We start from the raw sequence: 23,928 nt of genomic DNA, 5'->3' as shown, positions 1-23,928 counted from the left end.
CCTCAACCCTGACTCTTCACCCCTTGTCTCGCTCCTCCTGTAATCCTTCCTGCCCCACTACCTTCTACCCCGCCTCTCCTCCCACCTGCCCCGCCCCTCCTCCCACCTGCCCTGCCCCTCCTCCCACCTGCCCTCAACCCTGACCCTTTACCCCTTGTCTCGCTCCTCCTGTAATCCTTCCTGCCCCACTACCTTCTACCTCACCCCTCCCATCACCTGCCCTCAACCCTGACGCTTCACCCCTTGTCTCGCTCCTCCTGTAATCCTTCCTGCCCCACTACCTTCTACCCCGCCTCTCCTCCCACCTGCCCCGCCCCTCCTCCCACCTGTCCCGCCCCTCCTCCCACCTGCCCTCAACTCTAATGCTTCGCCCCTTGTCTCGCTCCTCCTGTAATCCTTCCTGCCCCACTACCTTCTAGCCTCGCCCCTCCTCTCACCTGCCCCGCCTCTTGCCCCACTGCCCCGCCTCTTACCCCACCTCTTACCAGTTATTACACTGATGGTATATGGTGGTGCCCGCCGGGTATTCCCTTGTTCTTTCCTCCATAGTGAGGTTTTCCATCCAGAGGAGCCCGGACCCTAGGGGGGCAACACAGGGGCACTGCACCGGGGCCACACAGCGCTCACCCTGCAGGACCTAGAGGAGAACTACAAAGCTCAGCACATTCTCACATTACCTTAGGCTCATCTACATCTCATGGACCCCCACAAGCACTTACCTTTCCTGGGGGGCAGGAGCAGCCGGGTTCACAGGTCTCAGTGACACACAATGTCTCGGGTCGGAGGTCAGCACAGGTCCGGGGGCAGGAACCAGCGCAGGTGCTGAACACCTGATCCCCAGGACAAACTGCAGGGAGAAAAGGGAATCAAGACCGAGCCCAAGAGATCCCGCAGTGCTCCCTGCGCTCCGACCCAGTGCCCTTCCCAAACAACTCTAACCCCAGCTCTGCGCCCTTCCCAAACAACACTCCCCAGCCCTGCGCCCTTCCCAAACAACACTCCCCAGCCCTGCGCCCTTCCCAAACAACACTCCCCAGCCCTGCGCTCCCTACTCCCCAGCCCTGCGCCCCCTACTCCCCAGCCCTGCGCCCCCTACTCCCCAGCCCTGCGCCCTTCCCAAACAACACTCCCCAGCCCTGCGCCCCCTACTCCCCAGCCCTGCGCCCCCTACTCCCCAGCCCTGCGCCCTTCCCAAACAACACTCCCCAGCCCTGCGCCCCCTACTCCCCAGCCCTGCGCCCTTCCCAAACAACACTCCCCAGCCCTGCGCCCTTCCCAAACAACACTCCCCAGCCCTGCGCTCCCTACTCCCCAGCCCTGCGCCCCCTACTCCCCAGCCCTGCGCCCCCTACTCCCCAGCCCTGCGCCCTTCCCAAACAACACTCCCCAGCCCTGCGCCCCCTACTCCCCAGCCCTGCGCCCCCTACTCCCCAGCCCTGCGCCCTTCCCAAACAACACTCCCCAGCCCTGCGCCCCCTACTCCCCAGCCCTGCGCCCCCTACTCCCCAGCCCTGCGCCCTTCCCAAACAACACTCCCCAGCCCTGCGCCCCCTACTCCCCAGCCCTGCGCCCCCTACTCCCCAGCCCTGCGCCCTTCCCAAACAACACTCCCCAGCCCTGCGCCCTTCCCAAACAACACTCCCCAGCCCTGCGCCCTTCCCAAACAACACTCCCCAGCCCTGCGCTCCCTACTCCCCAGCCCTGTGCCCCCTACTCCCCAGCCCTGCGCCCCCTACTCCCCAGCCCTGCGCCCTTCCCAAACAACACTCCCCAGCCCTGCGCCCTTCCCAAACAACACTCCCCAGCCCTGCGCCCTTCCCAAACAACACTCCCCAGCCCTGCGCTCCCTACTCCCCAGCCCTGTGCCCCCTACTCCCCAGCCCTGCGCCCCCTACTCCCCAGCCCTGCGCCCCCTACTCCCCAGCCCTGCGCCCCCTACTCCCCAGCCCTGCACCCTTCCCAAACAACACTCCCCAGCCCTGCGCCCTTCCCAAACAACACTCCCCAGCCCTGCGCCCTTCCCAAACACTCCCCAGCCCTGCGCCCCCTACTCCCCAGCCCTGCGCCCCCTACTCCCCAGCCCTGCGCCCCCTACTCCCCAGCCCTGCGCCCTTTCCAAACAACTCTCCCCAGCCCTGCGCCCCCTACACTCCCCAACCCTGCGCCCCCTACACTCCCCAACCCTGCGCCCCCTACACTTCCCAAACAACTAACCCCAGCCCTGCGCCCAAAGCTGCAGCCCTACACTCCAACTATGAACCCAACACTGCACCCCACACTCCAGCCCTGCTCCTTGTGGCCTGTGCACCATTTGTCGGGGCTCTCCATCATGTGGGTCCTGGTACCTGTTGTGCAGTTTTGGGAGTTACAGATGCGGTGGAGGATCATGGGGGCAGGGCACGGTTTTCCGCCAGGATCTCCAGCTACCAGCACCGTCCGATTCCTCTGGGATGTCCCTCCACCACAGCTGGCGCTGCACTCACTCCACTCCGACCAGTCACTGACTCTGCAGTCCACTGGAGGAAAGACCACGTTATAGAGAAGTCAGAGTGAAGACTGCGCAATATACAAAGCAAGAAATGTCCTAATGTGGAAGTCAGGGGACTGCCATGGGGTCCTGTCCTGCCCCACATACACGGAGGCATTGCAGACTATCAGCGGGTCTGTGTCACTCACCAGAGCGGAGCCAACAAGGAGATCAGAGGAAGCAGAACCTCCTGATTATAAGGGGAATACCAGCTGAAGGAGGACCATGACGGGGACTTGTCCTGCCCCCATCTCTCAGGGCATTTGGGATGATTTATATCATTAGTTCCCCTAGTGCAGCAACGGGACAGATGGATCAGGAGACACCAGAACATCCAGTCCGGAGAGGATTACCTGGACACGTGAAGGTGTTACATTCCTCCATCTCACGGGTCTCGCTGCCACAAGTGCCGGGATCTCGTTCTGTACAGGTGCGACTTCTCCACCTGTGGCCACCACCACATGTCACAGAGCAGCCGCTCCAATCAGACCACGGTCCATACACAGGACACATCAAGTCCGTGCAAGAGAAGGTCCCATTCACACAGGTGCTGAGGAGAGAGGACAGGGAGGAATGGAGATGTGGAGGTCCCTCCTGGAGCACCTACCTTACACCAGTGGCCACTTACCAGTTATTACAGCCGATATGCAGCGTGTCCCCGGGCTCGTACTCCGCTGTGCCGTTAGATGTGGGCGCTCCGCAGCGACAGTCAGTGATGGGTACACACTTTTTATCCTGCAGGAGCCATCCATCCGGGCAGCGACAGCCTGACACACACAAGATGAGATCACAGAAGACGGGTCCACACACACAGAGACCTCAGATATCAGTGTCCTGCCACCTACCTGTGCGGCACTGCCCCTGCAGACACTCCACATGACCCCAGAGGTCAGCACAGGCGCGTGGACACTGATTGGCGCATGAATTCTTGAAAGCTTTACCGCGGTCCTCACAATTCTCTCCTGCAGTAGGATACACACATGTACATCAGTAAGGGGCATCCCGCAGGAGCAGCGCAGAGAGAGCGGCGCCGAGGGGGCATCCCCCAGGAGCAGCACCGAGGGGGCTGCTGTAGTGTCAGTCTCTACACCCCACAGTACATACCTGGGCAGGCCGCGGTGTTGCAGCTCTCGGACTGGTACCTGGGTCCCCGGCATAGTTTGATGTCTACCGGGTGGTGGACGTTGCGCCATCTTGAGCGAAAGCCACCACTGCAGGGCTCCCGGCAGGGGCTCCACTCCCCCCATGGAGTCCAGACACACAGATCTATGGTGGAGGGACAGGTGTTACTGAGGACATGTGGGGCTCCTGTCTGTAGGTCGGGGGATTTTGGGGTGCATACCACTACAGACGTCTTTATCGGGGCACAGTCTCTCCTGTGTCATCTCCCCAGAACATTCCGGAGCATCTCCGCTCCACAGGAACCCGGTGCGCACATTGAGACACAGGCGATGCCTCTGCTGGAGCGAGTAGAAGAGTCCAGTGTGGTTGTTCGGTTCTGGGAGGCAGGGGCTGCACTCGGACCATTCGGACCACTCGCTGAGGACCGCTCCATCTGCAGACGACAGGACCCTGAAGACTCTACAACCACTCAAATACATTGCAGGAAAATCCTATCACAAGCCTTGGGCGATCCTGCCACCGGATCCGTGTGCCCACCCAACCATGTCTGGGGGCGGTCCTACAAATAAACATTGGGTGGTCCACATTGGGTTACTGCCAGGTGTTGTGTTATACTGAATCGTCTTGGAGGATTTAGGACCCTGGACCTGGTGCCTACCTGTTGTCAGGAAAGGACTTACCTTGGCAGTTATTCCGGTGACACCTCAGCTCCCCCTGCTGGCAGGTGCTATAAAACACAAAGATTACCGGTCACATGACATGCCGCCATTTATTATTACCATATCTGGCCATGGACTCACCATTCCCTGCACCCATCGTGAAGAGTCTGCCCCGGGCTCAGGTAGGTCACCTCAGACTGGGAGATGAAGTGGCAGCCACACTCCGAGGGGCCGACACATGCGCCCCCCCGCTCCAAGAGCCCCTGAGGAGAGCAACGGCGCGTGTTACCCCCAACACATACAGAAGAATAATAACAAAGTGTCACAGTCATTCACTTCAGGAGATCAAACAGGTGGGAATAGTGGTGGTAGCCCGGGGCCCAAGCCTGCTATGGGGCCCAAGCCTGCTATGGGGCCCAAGCCTTCTATGGGGCCCAAGCCTTCTATGGGGCCCAAGGCCACCGAACCAAACACCAGATCGTATACTCAGGACCTTCATCCATGAAATCCCCAAACATCTCTCCCTACTCACAACAGATGAATGGGAACAGAACAGACTGTGATAATACATGGACCCGGTACCAGAGGACAGAACAGACTGTGATAATACATGGACCCGGTACCAGAGGACAGAACAGACTGTGATAATACATGGACCCGGTACCAGAGGACAGAACAGACTGTGATAATACATGGACCCGGTACCAGAGGACAGAACAGACTGTGATAATACATGGACCCGGTACCAGAGGACAGAACAGACTGTGATAATACATGGACCCGGTACCAGAGGACAGAACAGACTGTGATAATACATGGACCCGGTACCAGAGGACAGAACAGACTGTGATAATACATGGACCCGGTACCAGAGGACAGAACAGACTGTGATAATACATGGACCCGGTACCAGAGGACAGAACAGACTGTGATAATACATGGACCCGGTACCAGGACAGAACAGACTGATAATACATGGACCCGGTACCAGAGGACAGAACAGACTGTGATAATACATGGACCCGGTACCAGAGGACAGAACAGACTGTGATAATACATGGACCCGGTACCAGAGGACAGAACAGACTGTGATAATACATGGACCCGGTACCAGAGGACAGAACAGACTGATAATACATGGACCCGGTACCAGAGGACAGAACAGACTGATAATACATGGACCCGGTACCAGGGGACAGAACAGACTGTGATAATACATGGACCCGGTACCAGAGGACAGAACAGACTATGATAATACATGGACCCGGTACCAGAGGACAGAACAGACTGTGATAACACATGGACCCGGTACATGGGAACAGAACAGACTGTGATAACACATGGACCCGGTACCAGGACAGAACAGACTGTGATAATACATGGACCCGGTACCAGAGGACAGAACAGACTGTGATAATACATGGACCCGGTACCAGGGGACAGAACAGACTATGATAATACATGGACCCGGTACCAGGACAGAACAGACTGTGATAATACATGGACCCGGTACCAGGACAGAACAGACTGTGATAACACATGGACCCGGTACCAGGACAGAACAGACTATGATAATACATTGGACAGTCGGATCCATAGGCCCGATGAAGACCAAATATATCAGCTGTAATTTTATAAACTGCTGCTAGAAAATGAAACCTGTGCCCTGATTGGTTGTCATCGGCGACTAGAACAGTTCTACTCTGACACTTCTGATAAATGCCCCCCAGAGACAAAGTGACAGTTAGAGACAGAGACAGAGACAGACAGTCGGAGACAGAGACAGAGACAGACAGTCGGAGACAGAGACAGAGACAGACAGTCGGAGACAGAGACAGACAGTCGGAGACAGAGACAGAGACAGACAGTCGGAGACAGAGACAGAGACAGACAGTCGGAGACAGAGACAGAGACAGACAGTCGGAGACAGAGACGGAGACAGACAGTCGGAGACAGAGACGGAGACAGACAGTCGGAGACGGAGACGGACAGTCGGAGACGGACAGTCGGAGACGGAGACGGACAGTCGGAGACGGAGACGGACAGTCGGAGACGGAGACGGACAGTCGGAGACGGAGACGGACAGTCGGAGACGGAGACGGACAGTCGGAGACGGAGACGGACAGTCGGAGACGGAGACAGACAGTCGGAGACGGAGACAAAAAACAAATTGCATAAAGTATAAGTGTGGGCGGGCACTAATAAGGAAGGGTCCGGATTTCTTAAATAAATTAATATTTAATTATACATCCAAAAACCTACAGATATAAAGATCAGACCTACAGACTTTGTAACAAAAAAACAACTAGCTGAAAAAAATAAAATATATATATAAAGCGCTTTAGAGATGTCAAAAATGTACTAAACGTTGCAAAATAGAGAGGAAAAGGTGATATCTCTGAGGGGTTGAGAGTTCGGATGCCGTATGAGAGGTAGGTATCCGGGGGGCCCTATATCTGCAGTGTACGGCTACACATCGGCTCGGCCCGGTATAGATGGCCGGTAATCTTACATGGCTGCAGTCATACACTCGCGGTTAGACGCTTCTGGTTTTCATATTAGACAGAGTTTCTTGGTAATGGAGAGTGATGGAAGGCCGTGTGGGCTGGGTGCACTGAGTCTCCACCGCCGCGTGTGCTGCGCAATGGCGCTCCAAGGTAGGTATTCTGGCGCGAGTCCTGGGTCCAGCAGCAAAGCTTTAGCTCCGTCTTCTCCTTTTGCAGTCCCGGTCAGTCGTCTTGCATCAGGTGGATGATCGCTGCACACAGCGGGGGGCGTCCACCCCAAGCAATGGAGTTTACAGCACGGAACGTTCTGCTATAAATCTCTTGCGTTTCGAGTTCTTGGTGCTTTCTTGTGATTGGTTGTCAGATGGGTCCCGATCCTATGATTTATAGCTGTGACTGTGGCTAGACGCGTCTCACAGCAAACAGCTCTTTCCTCAGTCGCCTTTATGGACCTCCTTGTCTCTTCCTCTTTATATAAAAGTGTTCAGGGCGTTTTAGGAAACCTGACCCGGACACCTTAGTCTGGAAAATGTTTGTTTGGCTGGAAACTGTGGACCGGATTTTAGTGACCTCTCTGTCAGAAAGAATTGTTATGTGAATTATATTGTGCAGCGAATATTCATGTTCTCTTGGACGCTGAGATGTTTGTTTTGGAGACAATATAAGATAACAGGACACTTGGTAATCTACGTAAACAAGTGTAAACAAGTGTAAACAATGTATTTGAAGCTAACTTTAAACAGTGACACTTAATGAGCTGAGGAGACCGATATATATCGTGTGTTCACAATGGAATTCATACAATATTGTTTAAAAAATCTGCTATAACGATGTTCCATTTGTGTAGATGAGTCCATATTGGTACAAGGTATACAGTGTGGATCATTTACAGAAACATGTGTGATCGTAGAAGTAGAAGTTATTGTAGTAATTAGATGACTGGTTTGTATATTTCTTTATTTCACCTAAACATAGAAAGCCTCGAGGTTCGGGTCCAAGATGTGTTTCAGGTGGGGGGACCGTAAGGCCACACGAGGCGGGTATGCAGCCTGACCATCGTGGATTAGGTGGGGGACCGTAAGGCCACACGAGGCGGGTATGCAGCCTGACCATCGTGGATTAGGTGGGGGGACCGTAAGGCCACACGAGGCGGGTATGCAGCCTGACCATCGTGTTTTAGGTGGGGGGACCGTAAGGCCACACGAGGTGGGTATGCAGCCTGACCATCGTGGATTAGGTGGGGGGGCCGTAAGGCCACACGAGGCGGGTATGCAGCCTGACCATCGTGGATTAGGTGGGGGACCGTAAGGCCACACGAGGCGGGTATGCAGCCTGAGCATCGTGGATTAGGTGGGGGACCGTAAGGCCAGCACGAGGCGGGTATGCAGCCTGACCATCGTGTTTTAGGTGGGGGGACCGTAAGGCCACACGAGGCGGGTATGCAGCCTGACCATCGTGGATTAGGTGGGGGACCGTAAGGCCAGCACGAGGCGGGTATGCAGCCTGACCATCGTGGATTAGGTGGGGGGACCGTAAGGCCACACGAGGCGGGTATGCAGCCTGAGCATCGTGGATTAGGTGGGGGACCGTAAGGCCAGCACGAGGTGGGTATGCAGCCTGACCATCGTGGATTAGGTGGGGGACCGTAAGGCCACACGAGGCGGGTATGCAGCCTGACCATCGTGGATTAGGTGGGGGACCGTAAGGCCACACGAGGCGGGTATGCAGCCTGAGCATCGTGGATTAGGTGGGGGACCGTAAGGCCACACGAGGCGGGTATGCAGCCTGACCATCGTGTTTTAGGTGGGGGGACCGTAAGGCCACACGAGGTGGGTATGCAGCCTGACCATCGTGGATTAGGTGGGGGGGCCGTAAGGCCACACGAGGCGGGTATGCAGCCTGACCATCGTGGATTAGGTGGGGGACCGTAAGGCCACACGAGGCGGGTATGCAGCCTGAGCATCGTGGATTAGGTGGGGGACCGTAAGGCCAGCACGAGGCGGGTATGCAGCCTGACCATCGTGTTTTAGGTGGGGGGACCGTAAGGCCACACGAGGCGGGTATGCAGCCTGACCATCGTGGATTAGGTGGGGGACCGTAAGGCCAGCACGAGGCGGGTATGCAGCCTGACCATCGTGGATTAGGTGGGGGGACCGTAAGGCCACACGAGGCGGGTATGCAGCCTGAGCATCGTGGATTAGGTGGGGGACCGTAAGGCCAGCACGAGGTGGGTATGCAGCCTGACCATCGTGGATTAGGTGGGGGGACCGTAAGGCCACACGAGGCGGGTATGCAGCCTGACCATCGTGGATTAGGTGGGGGACCGTAAGGCCACACGAGGCGGGTATACAGCCTGACCATCGTGTTTTAGGTGGGGGCACCGTAAGGCCACACGAGGCGGGTATGCAGCCTGACCATCGTGGATTAGGTGGGGGGACCGTAAGGCCACACGAGGCGGGTATGCAGCCTGACCATCGTGGATTAGGTGGGGGACCGTAAGGCCACACGAGGCGGGTATGCAGCCTGACCATCGTGGATTAGGTGGGGGACCGTAAGGCCACACGAGGCGGGTATGCAGCCTGACCATCGTGTTTTAGGTGGGGGGGCCGTAAGGCCACACGAGGCGGGTATGCAGCCTGACCATCGTGTTTTAGGTGGGGGGACCGTAAGGCCACACGAGGCGGGTATGCAGCCTGACCATCGTGTTTTAGGTGGGGGGGCCGTAAGGCCACACGAGGCGGGTATGCAGCCTGACCATCGTGGATTAGGTGGGGGGACCGTAAGGCCACACGAGGCGGGTATGCAGCCTGACCATCGTGGATTAGGTGGGGGGACCGTAAGGCCACACGAGGCGGGTATGCAGCCTGAGCATCGTGGATTAGGTGGGGGGACCGTAAGGCCACACGAGGCGGGTATGCAGCCTGACCATCGTGTTTTAGGTGGGGGGGCCGTAAGGCCACACGAGGCGGGTATGCAGCCTGACCATCGTGTTTTAGGTGGGGGGACCGTAAGGCCACACGAGGCGGGTATGCAGCCTGACCATCGTGGATTAGGTGGGGGACCGTAAGGCCAGCACGAGGTGGGTATGCAGCCTGACCATCGTGGATTAGGTGGGGGGACCGTAAGGCCACACGAGGCGGGTATGCAGCCTGACCATCGTGGATTAGGTGGGGGGACCGTAAGGCCACACGAGGCGGGTATGCAGCCTGAGCATCGTATTTTAGGTGGGGGGACCGTAAGGCCACACGAGGCGGGTATGCAGCCTGACCATCGTGTTTTAGGTGGGGGACCGTAAGGCCACACGAGGCGGGTATGCAGCCTGACCATCGTGTTCTAGGTGGGGGGACCGTAAGGCCACACGAGGCGGGTATGCAGCCTGACCATCGTGTTTTAGGTGGGGGGACCGTAAGGCCACACGAGGCGGGTATGCAGCCTGACCATCGTGGATTAGGTGGGGGACCGTAAGGCCAGCACGAGGCGGGTATGCAGCCTGACCATCGTGGATTAGGTGGGGGGCCGTAAGGCCACACGAGGCGGGTATGCAGCCTGACCATCGTGTTTTAGGTGGGGGGACCGTAAGGCCACACGAGGCGGGTATGCAGCCTGACCATCGTGGATTAGGTGGGGGGACCGTAAGGCCACACGAGGCGGGTATGCAGCCTGACCATCGTGGATTAGGTGGGGGGACCGTAAGGCCACACGAGGCGGGTATGCAGCCTGACCATCGTGTTTTAGGTGGGGGGACCGTAAGGCCACACGAGGCGGGTATGCAGCCTGACCATCGTGGATTAGGTGGGGGACCGTAAGGCCAGCACGAGGCGGGTATGCAGCCTGACCATCGTGGATTAGGTGGGGGGACCGTAAGGCCACACGAGGCGGGTATGCAGCCTGACCATCGTGTTTTAGGTGGGGGGGCCGTAAGGCCACACGAGGCGGGTATGCAGCCTGACCATCGTGGATTAGGTGGGGGACCGTAAGGCCACACGAGGCGGGTATGCAGCCTGACCATCGTGTTTTAGGTGGGGGGACCGTAAGGCCACACGAGGTGGGTATGCAGCCTGACCATCGTGGATTAGGTGGGGGGGCCGTAAGGCCACACGAGGCGGGTATGCAGCCTGACCATCGTGGATTAGGTGGGGGACCGTAAGGCCACACGAGGCGGGTATGCAGCCTGAGCATCGTGGATTAGGTGGGGGACCGTAAGGCCAGCACGAGGCGGGTATGCAGCCTGACCATCGTGTTTTAGGTGGGGGGACCGTAAGGCCACACGAGGTGGGTATGCAGCCTGACCATCGTGGATTAGGTGGGGGGGCCGTAAGGCCACACGAGGCGGGTATGCAGCCTGACCATCGTGGATTAGGTGGGGGACCGTAAGGCCACATGAGGCGGGTATGCAGCCTGAGCATCGTGGATTAGGTGGGGGACCGTAAGGCCACACGAGGCGGGTATGCAGCCTGAGCATCGTGGATTAGGTGGGGGACCGTAAGGCCAGCACGAGGCGGGTATGCAGCCTGACCATCGTGGATTAGGTGGGGGACCGTAAGGCCACACGAGGCGGGTATGCAGCCTGACCATCGTGGATTAGGTGGGGGACCGTAAGGCCAGCACGAGGCGGGTATGCAGCCTGACCATCGTGGATTAGGTGGGGGGACCGTAAGGCCACACGAGGCGGGTATGCAGCCTGACCATCGTGGATTAGGTGGGGGGACCGTAAGGCCACACGAGGCGGGTATGCAGCCTGACCATCGTGTTTTAGGTGGGGGGGCCGTAAGGCCACACGAGGCGGGTATGCAGCCTGACCATCGTGGATTAGGTGGGGGACCGTAAGGCCACACGAGGCGGGTATGCAGCCTGACCATCGTGTTTTAGGTGGGGGGACCGTAAGGCCACACGAGGCGGGTATGCAGCCTGACCATCGTGGATTAGGTGGGGGGGCCGTAAGGCCACACGAGGCGGGTATGCAGCCTGACCATCGTGGATTAGGTGGGGGACCGTAAGGCCACACGAGGCGGGTATGCAGCCTGACCATCGTGTTTTAGGTGGGGGGACCGTAAGGCCACACGAGGCGGGTATGCAGCCTGACCATCGTGTTTTAGGTGGGGGGACCGTAAGGCCACACGAGGCGGGTATGCAGCCTGACCATCGTGGATTAGGTGGGGGGACCGTAAGGCCACACGAGGCGGGTATGCAGCCTGACCATCGTGGATTAGGTGGGGGACCGTAAGGCCACAAGAGGCGGGTATGCAGCCTGACCATCGTGTTTTAGGTGGGGGGGCCGTAAGGCCACACGAGGCGGGTATGCAGCCTGACCATCGTGTTTTAGGTGGGGGGACCGTAAGGCCACACGAGGCGGGTATGCAGCCTGACCATCGTGGATTAGGTGGGGGGCCGTAAGGCCACACGAGGCGGGTATGCAGCCTGACCATCGTGGATTAGGTGGGGGACCGTAAGGCCACACGAGGCGGGTATGCAGCCTGACCATCGTGTTTTAGGTGGGGGGACCGTAAGGCCACACGAGGCGGGTATGCAGCCTGAGCATCGTGGATTAGGTGGGGGGACCGTAAGGCCACACGAGGCGGGTATGCAGCCTGACCATCGTGGATTAGGTGGGGGACCGTAAGGCCACAAGAGGCGGGTATGCAGCCTGACCATCGTGTTTTAGGTGGGGGGGCCGTAAGGCCACACGAGGCGGGTATGCAGCCTGACCATCGTGTTTTAGGTGGGGGGACCGTAAGGCCACACGAGGCGGGTATGCAGCCTGACCATCGTGGATTAGGTGGGGGGCCGTAAGGCCACACGAGGCGGGTATGCAGCCTGACCATCGTGGATTAGGTGGGGGACCGTAAGGCCACACGAGGCGGGTATGCAGCCTGACCATCGTGGATTAGGTGGGGGGGCCGTAAGGCCAGCACGAGGTGGGTATGCAGCCTGACCATCGTGTTTTAGGTGGGGGGGCCGTAAGGCCACACGAGGCGGGTATGCAGCCTGACCATCGTGGATTAGGTGGGGGGGCCGTAAGGCCACACGAGGCGGGTATGCAGCCTGACCATCGTGGATTGCGTCTCGGTGCCCTCCATCTATTGTGGAAACGTCTGTTATAAGAAACCAAAGATCTCCAGTTCAGCGCTGAGACCCCGAGGTAGGATTGTGTTTGGATTGTGCTGTGGACATTTTTGCAGCATAGTTGCCCCTCGCCAATCTCTCGTAGTCGCTTGTATTGCACATAATCTCAGGTGTCTGGTGTCCATATTGTGGGCGGTTTGGGAGGTTTGGGAAGGGAGTGCGTCTCTAGACCTTTTCTGATGTTTCTCCCCTTTAGAGGTCCTATTGTACTTGCGATCTATTGTTCTCTGCATGTACAGGTAATTAGGTAGATGACTCCACTGCTGTTACAGGGCATTTATGTCGTGTGTTACTTCATTGTTTGATGATGAGACTTGAGCGGTTTTTCTGGGGAGGAGGTTTTCTTGCAGCCTATACAGTCCCCGCATCTATGGAAGCCTTTAGGTTTAGCCTTGTGTTTGGTGCTTTCTTCACTCTCTCTCTAATGGAGGGCGCGATCTGGAAGCCTAAATCAGGGGCCTTGGTGTATATTATGGGGGTCTATTAGGTAACAGTGTATAGAGGGTTTTATCTTCAGGACGTCCCAGTGTTTGGAAATGATAAAATGAATTTGCTATTGTCTTTATGTGAAATCTGTGGGGTGAGGTTTCTTCTTTCGGTAGGTCTTCTCTTTCTAGGTGTCTGGCTCTCTGTAAGGCCGATGATGATACCGCAGTGATAATACCGCAGTGCTGCCATTCTTTTCTGGATTGGCTTCTTCCTCAAATTTGTTGAGTTTTGTACAATTTCTTCTAAGTCGCCTAAACTGGCCGTACGGTATGTTGTGTAGCCACCTGGGGAGGAGGCAGCTGCCCCTGGATATATAGCTGCCCCTGGATATATAGCTGCCCCTGGATATATAGCTGCCCCTGGATATACAGCTGTCCCTGGATATATAGCTGTCCCTGGATATATAGCTGCCCCTGGATGTATAGCTGTCCCTGGATATACAGCTGTCCCTGGATATATAGCTGTCCCTGGATATATAGCTGTCCCTGGATGTATATATGTCCCTGGATATACAGCTGTCCCTGGATGTATAGCTGTCCCTGGATATACAGCTGTCCCTGGATATACAGCTGTCCCTGGATATACAGCTGTCCCTGGATATACAGCTGTCCCTGGATATATAACTGTCCCTGGATATACAGCTGTCCCTGGATATATAGCTGTCCCTGGATGTGTAGCTGTCCCTGGATATATAGCTGTCCCTGGATATACAGCTGTCCCTGGATATATAGCTGTCCCTGGATATGTAGCTGCCCCTGGATGTGTAGCTGCCCCTGGATGTATAGCTGTCCCTGGATGTATAGCTGTCCCTGGATGTATAGCTGTCCCTGGATGTATAGCTGTCCCTGGATATACAGCTGTCCCTGGATATATAGCTGTCCCTGGATATATAGCTGTCCCTGGATATATAGCTGTCCCTGGATGTACAGCTGTCCCTGGATATATAGCTGTCCCTGGATATACAGCTGTCCCTGGATATACAGCTGTCCCTGGATGTGTAGCTGTCCCTGGATATATAGCTGTCCCTGGATATATAGCTGCCCCTGGATGTGTAGCTGTCCCTGGATATGTAGCTGTCCCTGGATGTATAGCTGTCCCTGGATATACAGCTGTCCCTGGATGTACAGCTGTCCCTGGATGTACAGCTGTCCCTGGATATATAGCTGTCCCTGGATATACAGCTGTCCCTGGATATACAGCTGTCCCTGGATATACAGCTGTCCCTGGATATACAGCTGTCCCTGGATATATAACTGTCCCTGGATATACAGCTGTCCCTGGATATATAGCTGTCCCTGGATGTGTAGCTGTCCCTGGATATATAGCTGTCCCTGGATATACAGCTGTCCCTGGATATATAGCTGTCCCTGGATATACAGCTGTCCCTGGATATACAGCTGTCCCTGGATGTATAGCTGTCCCTGGATGTATAGCTGTCCCTGGATATACAGCTGTCCCTGGATATATAGCTGTCCCTGGATATATAGCTGTCCCTGGATATATAGCTGTCCCTGGATGTACAGCTGTCCCTGGATATATAGCTGTCCCTGGATATACAGCTGTCCCTGGATATATAGCTGTCCCTGGATATACAGCTGTCCCTGGATGTGTAGCTGTCCCTGGATATATAGCTGTCCCTGGATATATAGCTGCCCCTGGATGTGTAGCTGTCCCTGGATATGTAGCTGTCCCTGGATGTATAGCTGTCCCTGGATATATAGCTGTCCCTGGATATATAGCTGTCCCTGGATGTATAGCTGTCCCTGGATGTACAGCTGTCCCTGGATGTACAGCTGTCCCTGGATGTACAGCTGTCCCTGGATGTACAGCTGTCCCTGGATGTATAGCTGTCCCTGGATGTATAGCTGTCCCTGGATGTATAGCTGTCCCTGGATATATAGCTGTCCCTGGATGTATAGCTGTCCCTGGATGTATAGCTGTCCCTGGATGTATAGCTGTCCCTGGATATATAGCTGTCCCTGGATGTATAGCTGTCCCTGGATGTATAGCTGTCCCTGGATGTATAGCTGTCCCTGGATGTATAGCTGTCCCTGGATATATAGCTGTCCCTGGATATATAGCTGTCCCTGGATGTATAGCTGTCCCTGGATATATAGCTGTCCCTGGATGTATAGCTGTCCCTGGATGTATAGCTGTCCCTGGATGTATAGCTGTCCCTGGATATATAGCTGTCCCTGGATGTATAGCTGTCCCTGGATATATAGCTGTCCCTGGATGTATAGCTGTCCCTGGATGTATAGCTGTCCCTGGATATATAGCTGTCCCTGGATGTGTAGCTGTCCCTGGATATATAGCTGTCCCTGGATGTACAGCTGTCCCTGGATATATAGCTGTCCCTGGATGTATAGCTGTCCCTGGATGTATAGCTGTCCCTGGATGTATAGCTGTCCCTGGATATATAGCTGTCCCTGGATGTACAGCTGTCCCTGGATATACAGCTGTCCCTGGATGTATAGCTGTCCCTGGATGTATAGCTGTCCCTGGATGTATAGCTGTCCCTGGATGTGTAGCTGCCCCTGGATGTATAGCTGTCCCTTGATATATAGCTGTCCCTGGATATACAGCTGTCCCTGGATGTGTAGCTGTCCCTGGATGTATAGCTGTCCCTGGATGTATAGCTGTCCCTGGATGTGTAGCTGTCCCTGGATGTGTAGCTGTCCCTGGATGTGTAGCTGTCCCTGGATGTGTAGCTGTCCCTGGATGTATAGCTGTCCCTGGATGTATAGCTGTCCCTGGATGTATAGCTGTCCCTGGATGTATAGCTGTCCCTGGATATACAGCTGTCCCTGGATATATAGCTTTCCCTGGATGTGTAGCTGTCCCTGGATATATAGCTGTCCCTGGATATATAGCTGTCCCTGGATGTGTAGCTGTCCCTGGATATATAGCTGTCCCTGGATATATAGCTGTCCCTGGATGTTTAGCTGTCCCTGTATCTGCAGCTGTCCCTGGCTATATAGCTGTCCCTGGCTATATAGCTGTCCCTGGATATATAGCTGTCCCTGGATGTACAGCTGTCCCTGGATGTACAGCTGTCCCTGGATGTGTAGCTGTCCCTGGATATATAGCTGTCCCTGGATATACAGCTGTCCCTGGATATACAGCTGTCCCTGGATGTATAGCTGTCCCTGGATGTATAGCTGTCCCTGGATGTATAGCTGTCCCTGGATATATAGCTGTCCCTGGATGTATAGCCGTCCCTGGATGTGTAGCCGTCCCTGGATGTGTAGCTGTCCCTGGATGTGTAGCTGTCCCTGGATGTACAGCTGTCCCTGGATGTGTAGCTGTCCCTGGATATGTAGCTGTCCCTGGATGTACAGCTGTCCCTGGATGTACAGCTGTCCCTGGATGTATAGCTGTCCCTGGATGTGTAGCTGTCCCTGGATGTGTAGCTGTCCCTGGATATATAGCTGTCCCTGGATATATAGCTGCCCCTGGATGTGTAGCTGCCCCTGGATGTGTAGCTGCCCCTGGATGTGTAGCTGCCCCTGGATGTATAGCTGTCCCTGGATGTGTAGCTGTCCCTGGATGTGTAGCTGTCCCTGGATGTGTAGCTGTCCCTGGATGTGTAGCTGTCCCTGGATATATAGCTGCCCCTGGATGTATAGCTGTCCCTGGATGTGTAGCTGTCCCTGGATGTGTAGCTGTCCCTGGATGTGTAGCTGTCCCTGGATGTATAGCTGTCCCTGGATATACAGCTGTCCCTGGATATATAGCTGTCCCTGGATATATAGCTGTCCCTGGATGTACAGCTGTCCCTGGATATATAGCTGTCCCTGGATATACAGCTGTCCCTGGATATACAGCTGTCCCTGGATATATAGCTGTCCCTGGATATATAGCTGTCCCTGGATATATAACTGTCCCTGGATGTGTAGCTGTCCCTGGATATATAGCTGTCCCTGGGTGTATAGCTGTCCCTGGATATATAGCTGTCCCTGGATGTATAGCTGTCCCTGGATGTATAGCTGTCCCTGGATGTATAGCTGTCCCTGGATATACAGCTGTCCCTGGATATATAGCTGTCCCTGGATGTGTAGCTGTCCCTGGATATATAGCTGTCCCTGGATATATAGCTGTCCCTGGATGTGTAGCTGTCCCTGGATATATAGCTGTCCCTGGATATATAGCTGTCCCTGGATGTGTAGCTGTCCCTGTATGTGCAGCTGTCCCTGGCTATATAGCTGTCCCTGGCTATATAGCTGTCCCTGGATATATAGCTGTCCCTGGATGTACAGCTGTCCCTGGATGTACAGCTGTCCCTGGATGTGTAGCTGTCCCTGGATATATAGCTGTCCCTGGATATACAGCTGTCCCTGGATATACAGCTGTCCCTGGATGTATAGCTGTCCCTTGATGTATAGCTGTCCCTGGATGTATAGCTGTCCCTGGATATATAGCTGTCCCTGGATGTATAGCCGTCCCTGGATGTGTAGCTGTCCCTGGATGTGTAGCTGTCCCTGGATGTGTAGCTGTCCCTGGATGTACAGCTGTCCCTGGATGTGTAGCTGTCCCTGGATATATAGCTGTCCCTGGATGTACAGCTGTCCCTGGATGTGTAGCTGTCCCTGGATGTGTAGCTGTCCCTGGATGTGTAGCTGTCCCTGGATGTGTAGCTGTCCCTGGATATATAGCTGTCCCTGGATATATAGCTGCCCCTGGATGTGTAGCTGCCCCTGGATGTGTAGCTGCCCCTGGATGTGTAGCTGCCCCTGGATGTGTAGCTGCCCCTGGATGTATAGCTGTCCCTGGATGTATAGCTGTCCCTGGATGTACAGCTGTCCCTGGATGTGTAGCTGCCCCTGGATGTGTAGCTGCCCCTGGATGTATAGCTGTCCCTGGATGTATAGCTGTCCCTGGATGTATAGCTGTCCCTGGATGTACAGCTGTCCCTGGATGTACAGCTGTCCCTGGATGTACAGCTGTCCCTGGATGTGTAGCTGTCCCTGGATGTGTAGCTGTCCCTGGATGTGTAGCTGTCCCTGGATGTGTAGCTGTCCCTGGATGTGTAGCTGTCCCTGGATATATAGCTGCCCCTGGATGTATAGCTGTCCCTGGATGTGTAGCTGTCCCTGGATGTGTAGCTGTCCCTGGATGTATAGCTGTCCCTGGATATACAGCTGTCCCTGGATATACAGCTGTCCCTGGATATATAGCTGTCCCTGGATGTATAGCTGTCCCTGGATATATAGCTGTCCCTGGATATATAGCTGTCCCTGGATGTGTAGCTGTCCCTGGATGTATAGCTGTCCCTGGGTGTATAGCTGTCCCTGGATATACAGCTGTCCCTGGATATATAGCTGTCCCTGGATGTATAGCTGTCCCTGGATATATAGCTGTCCCTGGATGTATAGCTGTCCCTGGATATATAGCTGTCCCTGGATATATAGCTGTCCCTGGATATATAGCTGTCCCTGGATGTACAGCTGTCCCTGGATATATAGCTGCCCCTGGATGTGTAGCTGCCCCTGGATGTGTAGCTGCCCCTGGATGTGTAGCTGCCCCTGGATGTATAGCTGTCCCTGGATGTATAGCTGTCCCTGGATGTGTAGCTGTCCCTGGATGTGTAGCTGTCCCTGGATGTGTAGCTGTCCCTGGATGTGTAGCTGTCCCTGGATGTGTAGCTGTCCCTGGATGTGTAGCTGTCCCTGGATGTATAGCTGTCCCTGGATGTATAGCTGTCCCTGGATATACAGCTGTCCCTGGATATATAGCTGTCCCTGGATGTGTAGCTGTCCCTGGATGTGTAGCTGTCCCTGGATATGTAGCTGTCCCTGGATGTGTAGCTGTCCCTGGATGTGTAGCTGTCCCTGGATGTATAGCTGTCCCTGGATATATAGCTGTCCCTGGATATATAGCTGTCCCTGGATATACAGCTGTCCCTGGATGTATAGCTGTCCCTGGATATATAGCTGTCCCTGGATATATAGCTGTCCCTGGATATATAGCTGTCCCTGGATATATAGCTGTCCCTGGATGTATAGCTGTCCCTGGATGTGTAGCTGTCCCTGGATGTGTAGCTGCCCCTGGATGTGTAGCTGTCCCTGGATGTGTAGCTGTCCCTGGATATATAGCTGTCCCTGGATGTGTAGCTGTCCCTGGATATATAGCTGTCCCTGGATATATAGCTGCCCCTGGATGTGTAGCTGTCCCTGGATGTGTAGCTGTCCCTGGATATACAGCTGTCCCTGGATGTGTAGCTGCCCCTGGATATGTAGCTGTCCCTGGATGTGTGGCTGTCCCTGGATATGTAGCTGTCCCTGGATGTGTAGCTGCCCCTGGATATGTAGCTGTCCCTGGATGTGTAGCTGTCCCTGGATATGTAGCTGTCCCTGGATATATAGCTGTCCCTGGATATACAGCTGCCCCTGGATGTGTAGCTGTCCCTGGATGTGTAGCTGCCCCTGGGTGTGTAGCTGTTCTTATATGTGCTACATTCAAGTTTTCCTTCTTTGATATCTATTTGTAGGTCTAAAAATTCTACTTGTGTTTTGCTGATTTTTGGTGAAAATTGAAGATTAAAGTTATTAATGTTTAGTAGTGAAATGAATTCCTGCGATTCTGACTCGCTTTTATTCCAAATTATGATGATATCATCCACGGCCGCATCTGCCATGAGGAGAGATGAAAATCTCGCCTCGGGCGGCAGAATGCGGCCCTCTTTAAAAGCGGCATTTTGCAGCTCCAATGTTGGCGATTCGGGCACCGCCGGCGCCCGAATCTCCCTTCAGGTAAATCGCACCTGTCTCTTTAAGAAACAGGTGCGATTTACAGCCTTTCCGGCTGCTGGCGTCGCTCCGTACAGTGCAGTGACACAGGCGGCGGATGATGACGTCACGCGCCTGTGTCACTCAGCGGAGCCAGAAGAGCCGCGTTAATATGGGAGCCCCCAGCCGTGAGGTAAGTACAAGTTTTATTATTTTTATTGTCCAATTATTAATTAAATGTGGCCATATATATATTAGGGGGCAATTACTGCTGTTAAGGGGGGGGTCTTCTATATATACTTTTTTACTGGGGAGGCTGTGTACAGTTATAAGGGGCCAGATCCCATTTTTCCTGTGTGTGTGTGTGTGTGGGGGGGGGGTTGTATATATTTATATGGGGGACCAAATTCTTATTACACTGGGGGGGGCTGTATATATTTATATGGGGGGCCAAATTCTTATTACACCGGGGGGGGGTTGTATATATTTATATGGGGGACCAAATTCTTATTACACTGGGGGGGGCTGTATATATTTATATGGGGGGCCAAATTCTTATTACACCGGGGGGGGCTGTATATATTTATATGGGGGGCCAAATTCTTATTACACCGGGGGGGGCTGTATATATTTATATGGGGGGCCAAATTCTTATTACACCGGGGGGGGCTGTATATATTTATATGGGGGGCCAAATTCTTATTACACCGGGGGGGGGCTGTATATATTTATATGGGGGGCCAGATTCTTATTACACTAGGGGGGGGGCTGTATATATTTATATGGGGGGCCAGATTCTTATTACACTGGGGGGGGGGGCTGTATATATTTATATGGGGGGCCAGATTCTTATTACACTGGGGGGGGGGCTGTATATATTTATATGGGGGGCCAGGTTCTTATTACACTGGGGGGGGGGGCTGTATATATTTATATGGGGGGCCAGATTCTTATTACACTGGGGGGGGCTGTATATATTTATATGGGGGGCCAGATTCTTATTACACCGGAAGGGGGGGGGGCTGTATATATTTATATGGGGGGCCAGATTCTTATTACACTGGGGGGGGGGGCTGTATATATTTATATGGGGGGCCAGATTCTTATTACACTGGGGGGGGGGGCTGTATATATTTATATGGGGGGCCAGATTCTTATTACACTGGGGGGGGGGGGGGCTGTATATATTTATATGGGGGGCCAGATTCTTATTACACTGGGGGGGGGGCTGTATATATTTATATGGGGGGCCAGATTCTTATTACACTGGGGGGGGGGGGGGCTGTATATATTTATATGGGGGGCCAGATTCTTATTACACTGGGGGGGGGGCTGTATATATTTATATGGGGGGCCAGGTTCTTATTACACTGGGGGGGGGGGGCTGTATATATTTATATGGGGGGGCCAGATTCTTATTACACTGGGGGGGGGGGCTGTATATATTTATATGGGGGGCCAGATTCTTATTACACTGGGGGGGGGCTGTATATATTTATATGGGGGGCCAGATTCTTATTACACCGGAAGGGGGGGGGGCTGTATATATTTATATGGGGGGGGCAGATTCTGTTTATTCTGGGGGGCTGTATATATTTATATGGGGGGGCATATTTTGATTATACTGGGGGGGCTGTATATATTTATATGGGGGGGCATATTTTGATTATACTGGGGGGGGGCTGTATAAATTTATATGGGACCAGATTCTGTTTATTCTGGGGGGGAGGGCTGTATATATTTATATGGGGCTGGATACTGTTTATACTGGGGGGCCTATAAAAATAAATTATATATATATTCATTAGGAGGTGCTATATATTTACATCAATCAGGGTAGTACTCTATATAAATTCACATGTAACATAATAACTGGGTGGGATATATTATTCATAAGATACAATAGATTACTTTTTATCATGTAAAACAAATGTTTGGGGGGGGTCTGTAATAATAAATTGGGGGTGTTGTATATTGATTGATGCTTAGCATGCTATAATTCCAGTAGACTAATATATATATATAATGAGGGGATGTGTTATATGTGGGGTAGCGTGCGGTCACTTGTGTTGTGAGGGGTATATATTATTTAGGAGCGCAGTGCTGTTATCCAGGAGACTTTATACTGTAAGTGACTGTGGTATTTTAGGGACGCCGGGTGGAGATGCTGCACGGAGCTGAAGATATCCAGCTGTGAATTCACCTGTGATACGTCATGGATTGGAGAACCCGGAATAAAGTCGTCCTGATGGAAGAGATTGTCATCTATAAGGTACTAGATGCCACTAATGACTCTCAGATCCTGTAGTCAGTCACACAGTGTCAGGGAGCTGTCTGTAGGGATGTTAATTGTTAGTAAAGTTTTCAGCATTTTCTGAACATGGAGCGGGGGGGGGGGGGCAGCATTTTAATATTCGCCTCAGGCAGCAAATATGCTAGAATCGGCCCTGATATCATCTATATAGCGATGGCAGAGCACCAGACCGGCACCAATCCTGTGATCTATGTTCTGTTCTTCCCAGTAGGACATGAACCTGGTGCCCGTGGCTGTGCCTGATAGTTGGAGATAATATTCTCCCTCAAAGTAAAAATAGTTGTGTTGTAAGATGAAACGGATGCGCTCTAGTAGAAAGTTTGAGTATGTTTTAGTTCCCCTTGATTCAGACGGTGTTCTGCGGTTGGATCCCTGGTTGGTGTTTGATGCATGTGTAGAGGGAGCTGACGTCTAATGAGGCGATGATCCGGCTCTGGTCCCAGTTCTAATATTCTAATTATCTGAGTGGCGTCTTAAGGAGCTTCTTGTTTTTTTGACACAATCCTGTAAGAAATTGTCTATGTATTGTGAGAGGTTCGCTGTCAGTGACCCCATGCCGGACACGATCGGTCTGCCGGGGGGGGTTTGTCCTTATGGACTTTCGGTTCTGTAATGTTTATGTAAGATATGGGCATATTCTTCTTTGTGATAATTTGTAGTTTCTAAGCTTCATTCAGGAGATTGCTCAGTTCTTTTGTGTAACTTTCCGTGGGATCTTGCGGTAATCTGCAGTGTGTGTTGGCGTCTTTCAATTGTCTTAGACATTGGTTGTTGTGCTCGTGTATGTCCATGACTACAATTCCTCCCCCTTATCTGCATGTTGAATGTTTGTATATTTTAGTTTCTTTGTCTTTATCGCAGGATATTTTAAAAGATCATTTCTCTACTCATTTCTTGTCCGGGGAAGAAAGTTGATTTAGGTTTTAAGCTGCTGTGTCTGTATGGGCCTTGAGTGTAGCACATATAAGAAACGCACATCCAGGGACAGCCACACATCCAGGGACAGCCGCACATCCAGGGACAGCCGTACATCCAGGGGCAGCCGTACATCCAGGGGCAGCCGCACATCCAGGGACAGCCGCACATCCAGGGGCAGCCGTACATCCAGGGACAGCCGTACATCCAGGGACAGCCGCACATCCAGGGACAGCCGCACATCCAGGGGCAGCCGTACATCCAGGGGCAGCCGTACATCCAGGGGCAGCCGTACATCCAGGGGCAGCCGTACATCCAGGGGCAGCCGTACAGGCAGCCGTACATCCAGGGGCAGCCGTACATCCAGGGGGCAGCCGTACATCCAGGGGCAGCCGCACATCCAGGGACAGCCGCACATCCAGGGGCAGCCGTACATCCAGGGGCAGCCGTACATCCAGGGACAGCCGCACATCCAGGGACAGCCGCACATCCAGGGGCAGCCGCACATCCAGGACATCAGGCAGCCGTACATCCAGGGGCAGCC

The 23,928-nt window shown here is 54.0% G+C and overlaps 1 protein-coding gene across 5 annotated transcripts in view; it reads right to left on the bottom strand.

The window, feature by feature from the left end:
• LOC140133894 (SCO-spondin-like) overlaps positions 1–23,928 on the bottom strand; it is a 235,870-nt gene that overhangs the window by 10,888 nt on the left and 201,054 nt on the right. For all 5 annotated transcript variants that reach the window (XM_072154576.1, XM_072154577.1, XM_072154579.1 and 2 more), the window contains exons 97-106: positions 4,450–4,571; positions 4,330–4,376; positions 3,870–4,082; positions 3,632–3,793; positions 3,373–3,489; positions 3,156–3,294; positions 2,881–3,077; positions 2,346–2,516; positions 720–847; positions 486–637 (exon numbers count right to left, since the gene is read on the bottom strand). In XM_072154576.1, the coding sequence (XP_072010677.1) occupies positions 486–637; positions 720–847; positions 2,346–2,516; positions 2,881–3,077; positions 3,156–3,294; positions 3,373–3,489; positions 3,632–3,793; positions 3,870–4,082; positions 4,330–4,376; positions 4,450–4,571 (1,448 nt within the window). The remainder of the gene's footprint in view (positions 1–485; positions 638–719; positions 848–2,345; positions 2,517–2,880; positions 3,078–3,155; positions 3,295–3,372; positions 3,490–3,631; positions 3,794–3,869; positions 4,083–4,329; positions 4,377–4,449; positions 4,572–23,928) is intronic.

This window comes from Engystomops pustulosus, chromosome 5, assembly GCF_040894005.1.
Source record: "Engystomops pustulosus chromosome 5, aEngPut4.maternal, whole genome shotgun sequence".
Lineage (NCBI taxonomy): Eukaryota > Metazoa > Chordata > Amphibia > Anura > Leptodactylidae > Engystomops > Engystomops pustulosus.
The sequence above is the reverse complement of the archived record's forward strand: the minus strand, read 5'-3'. Positions and strand labels throughout refer to the sequence as shown.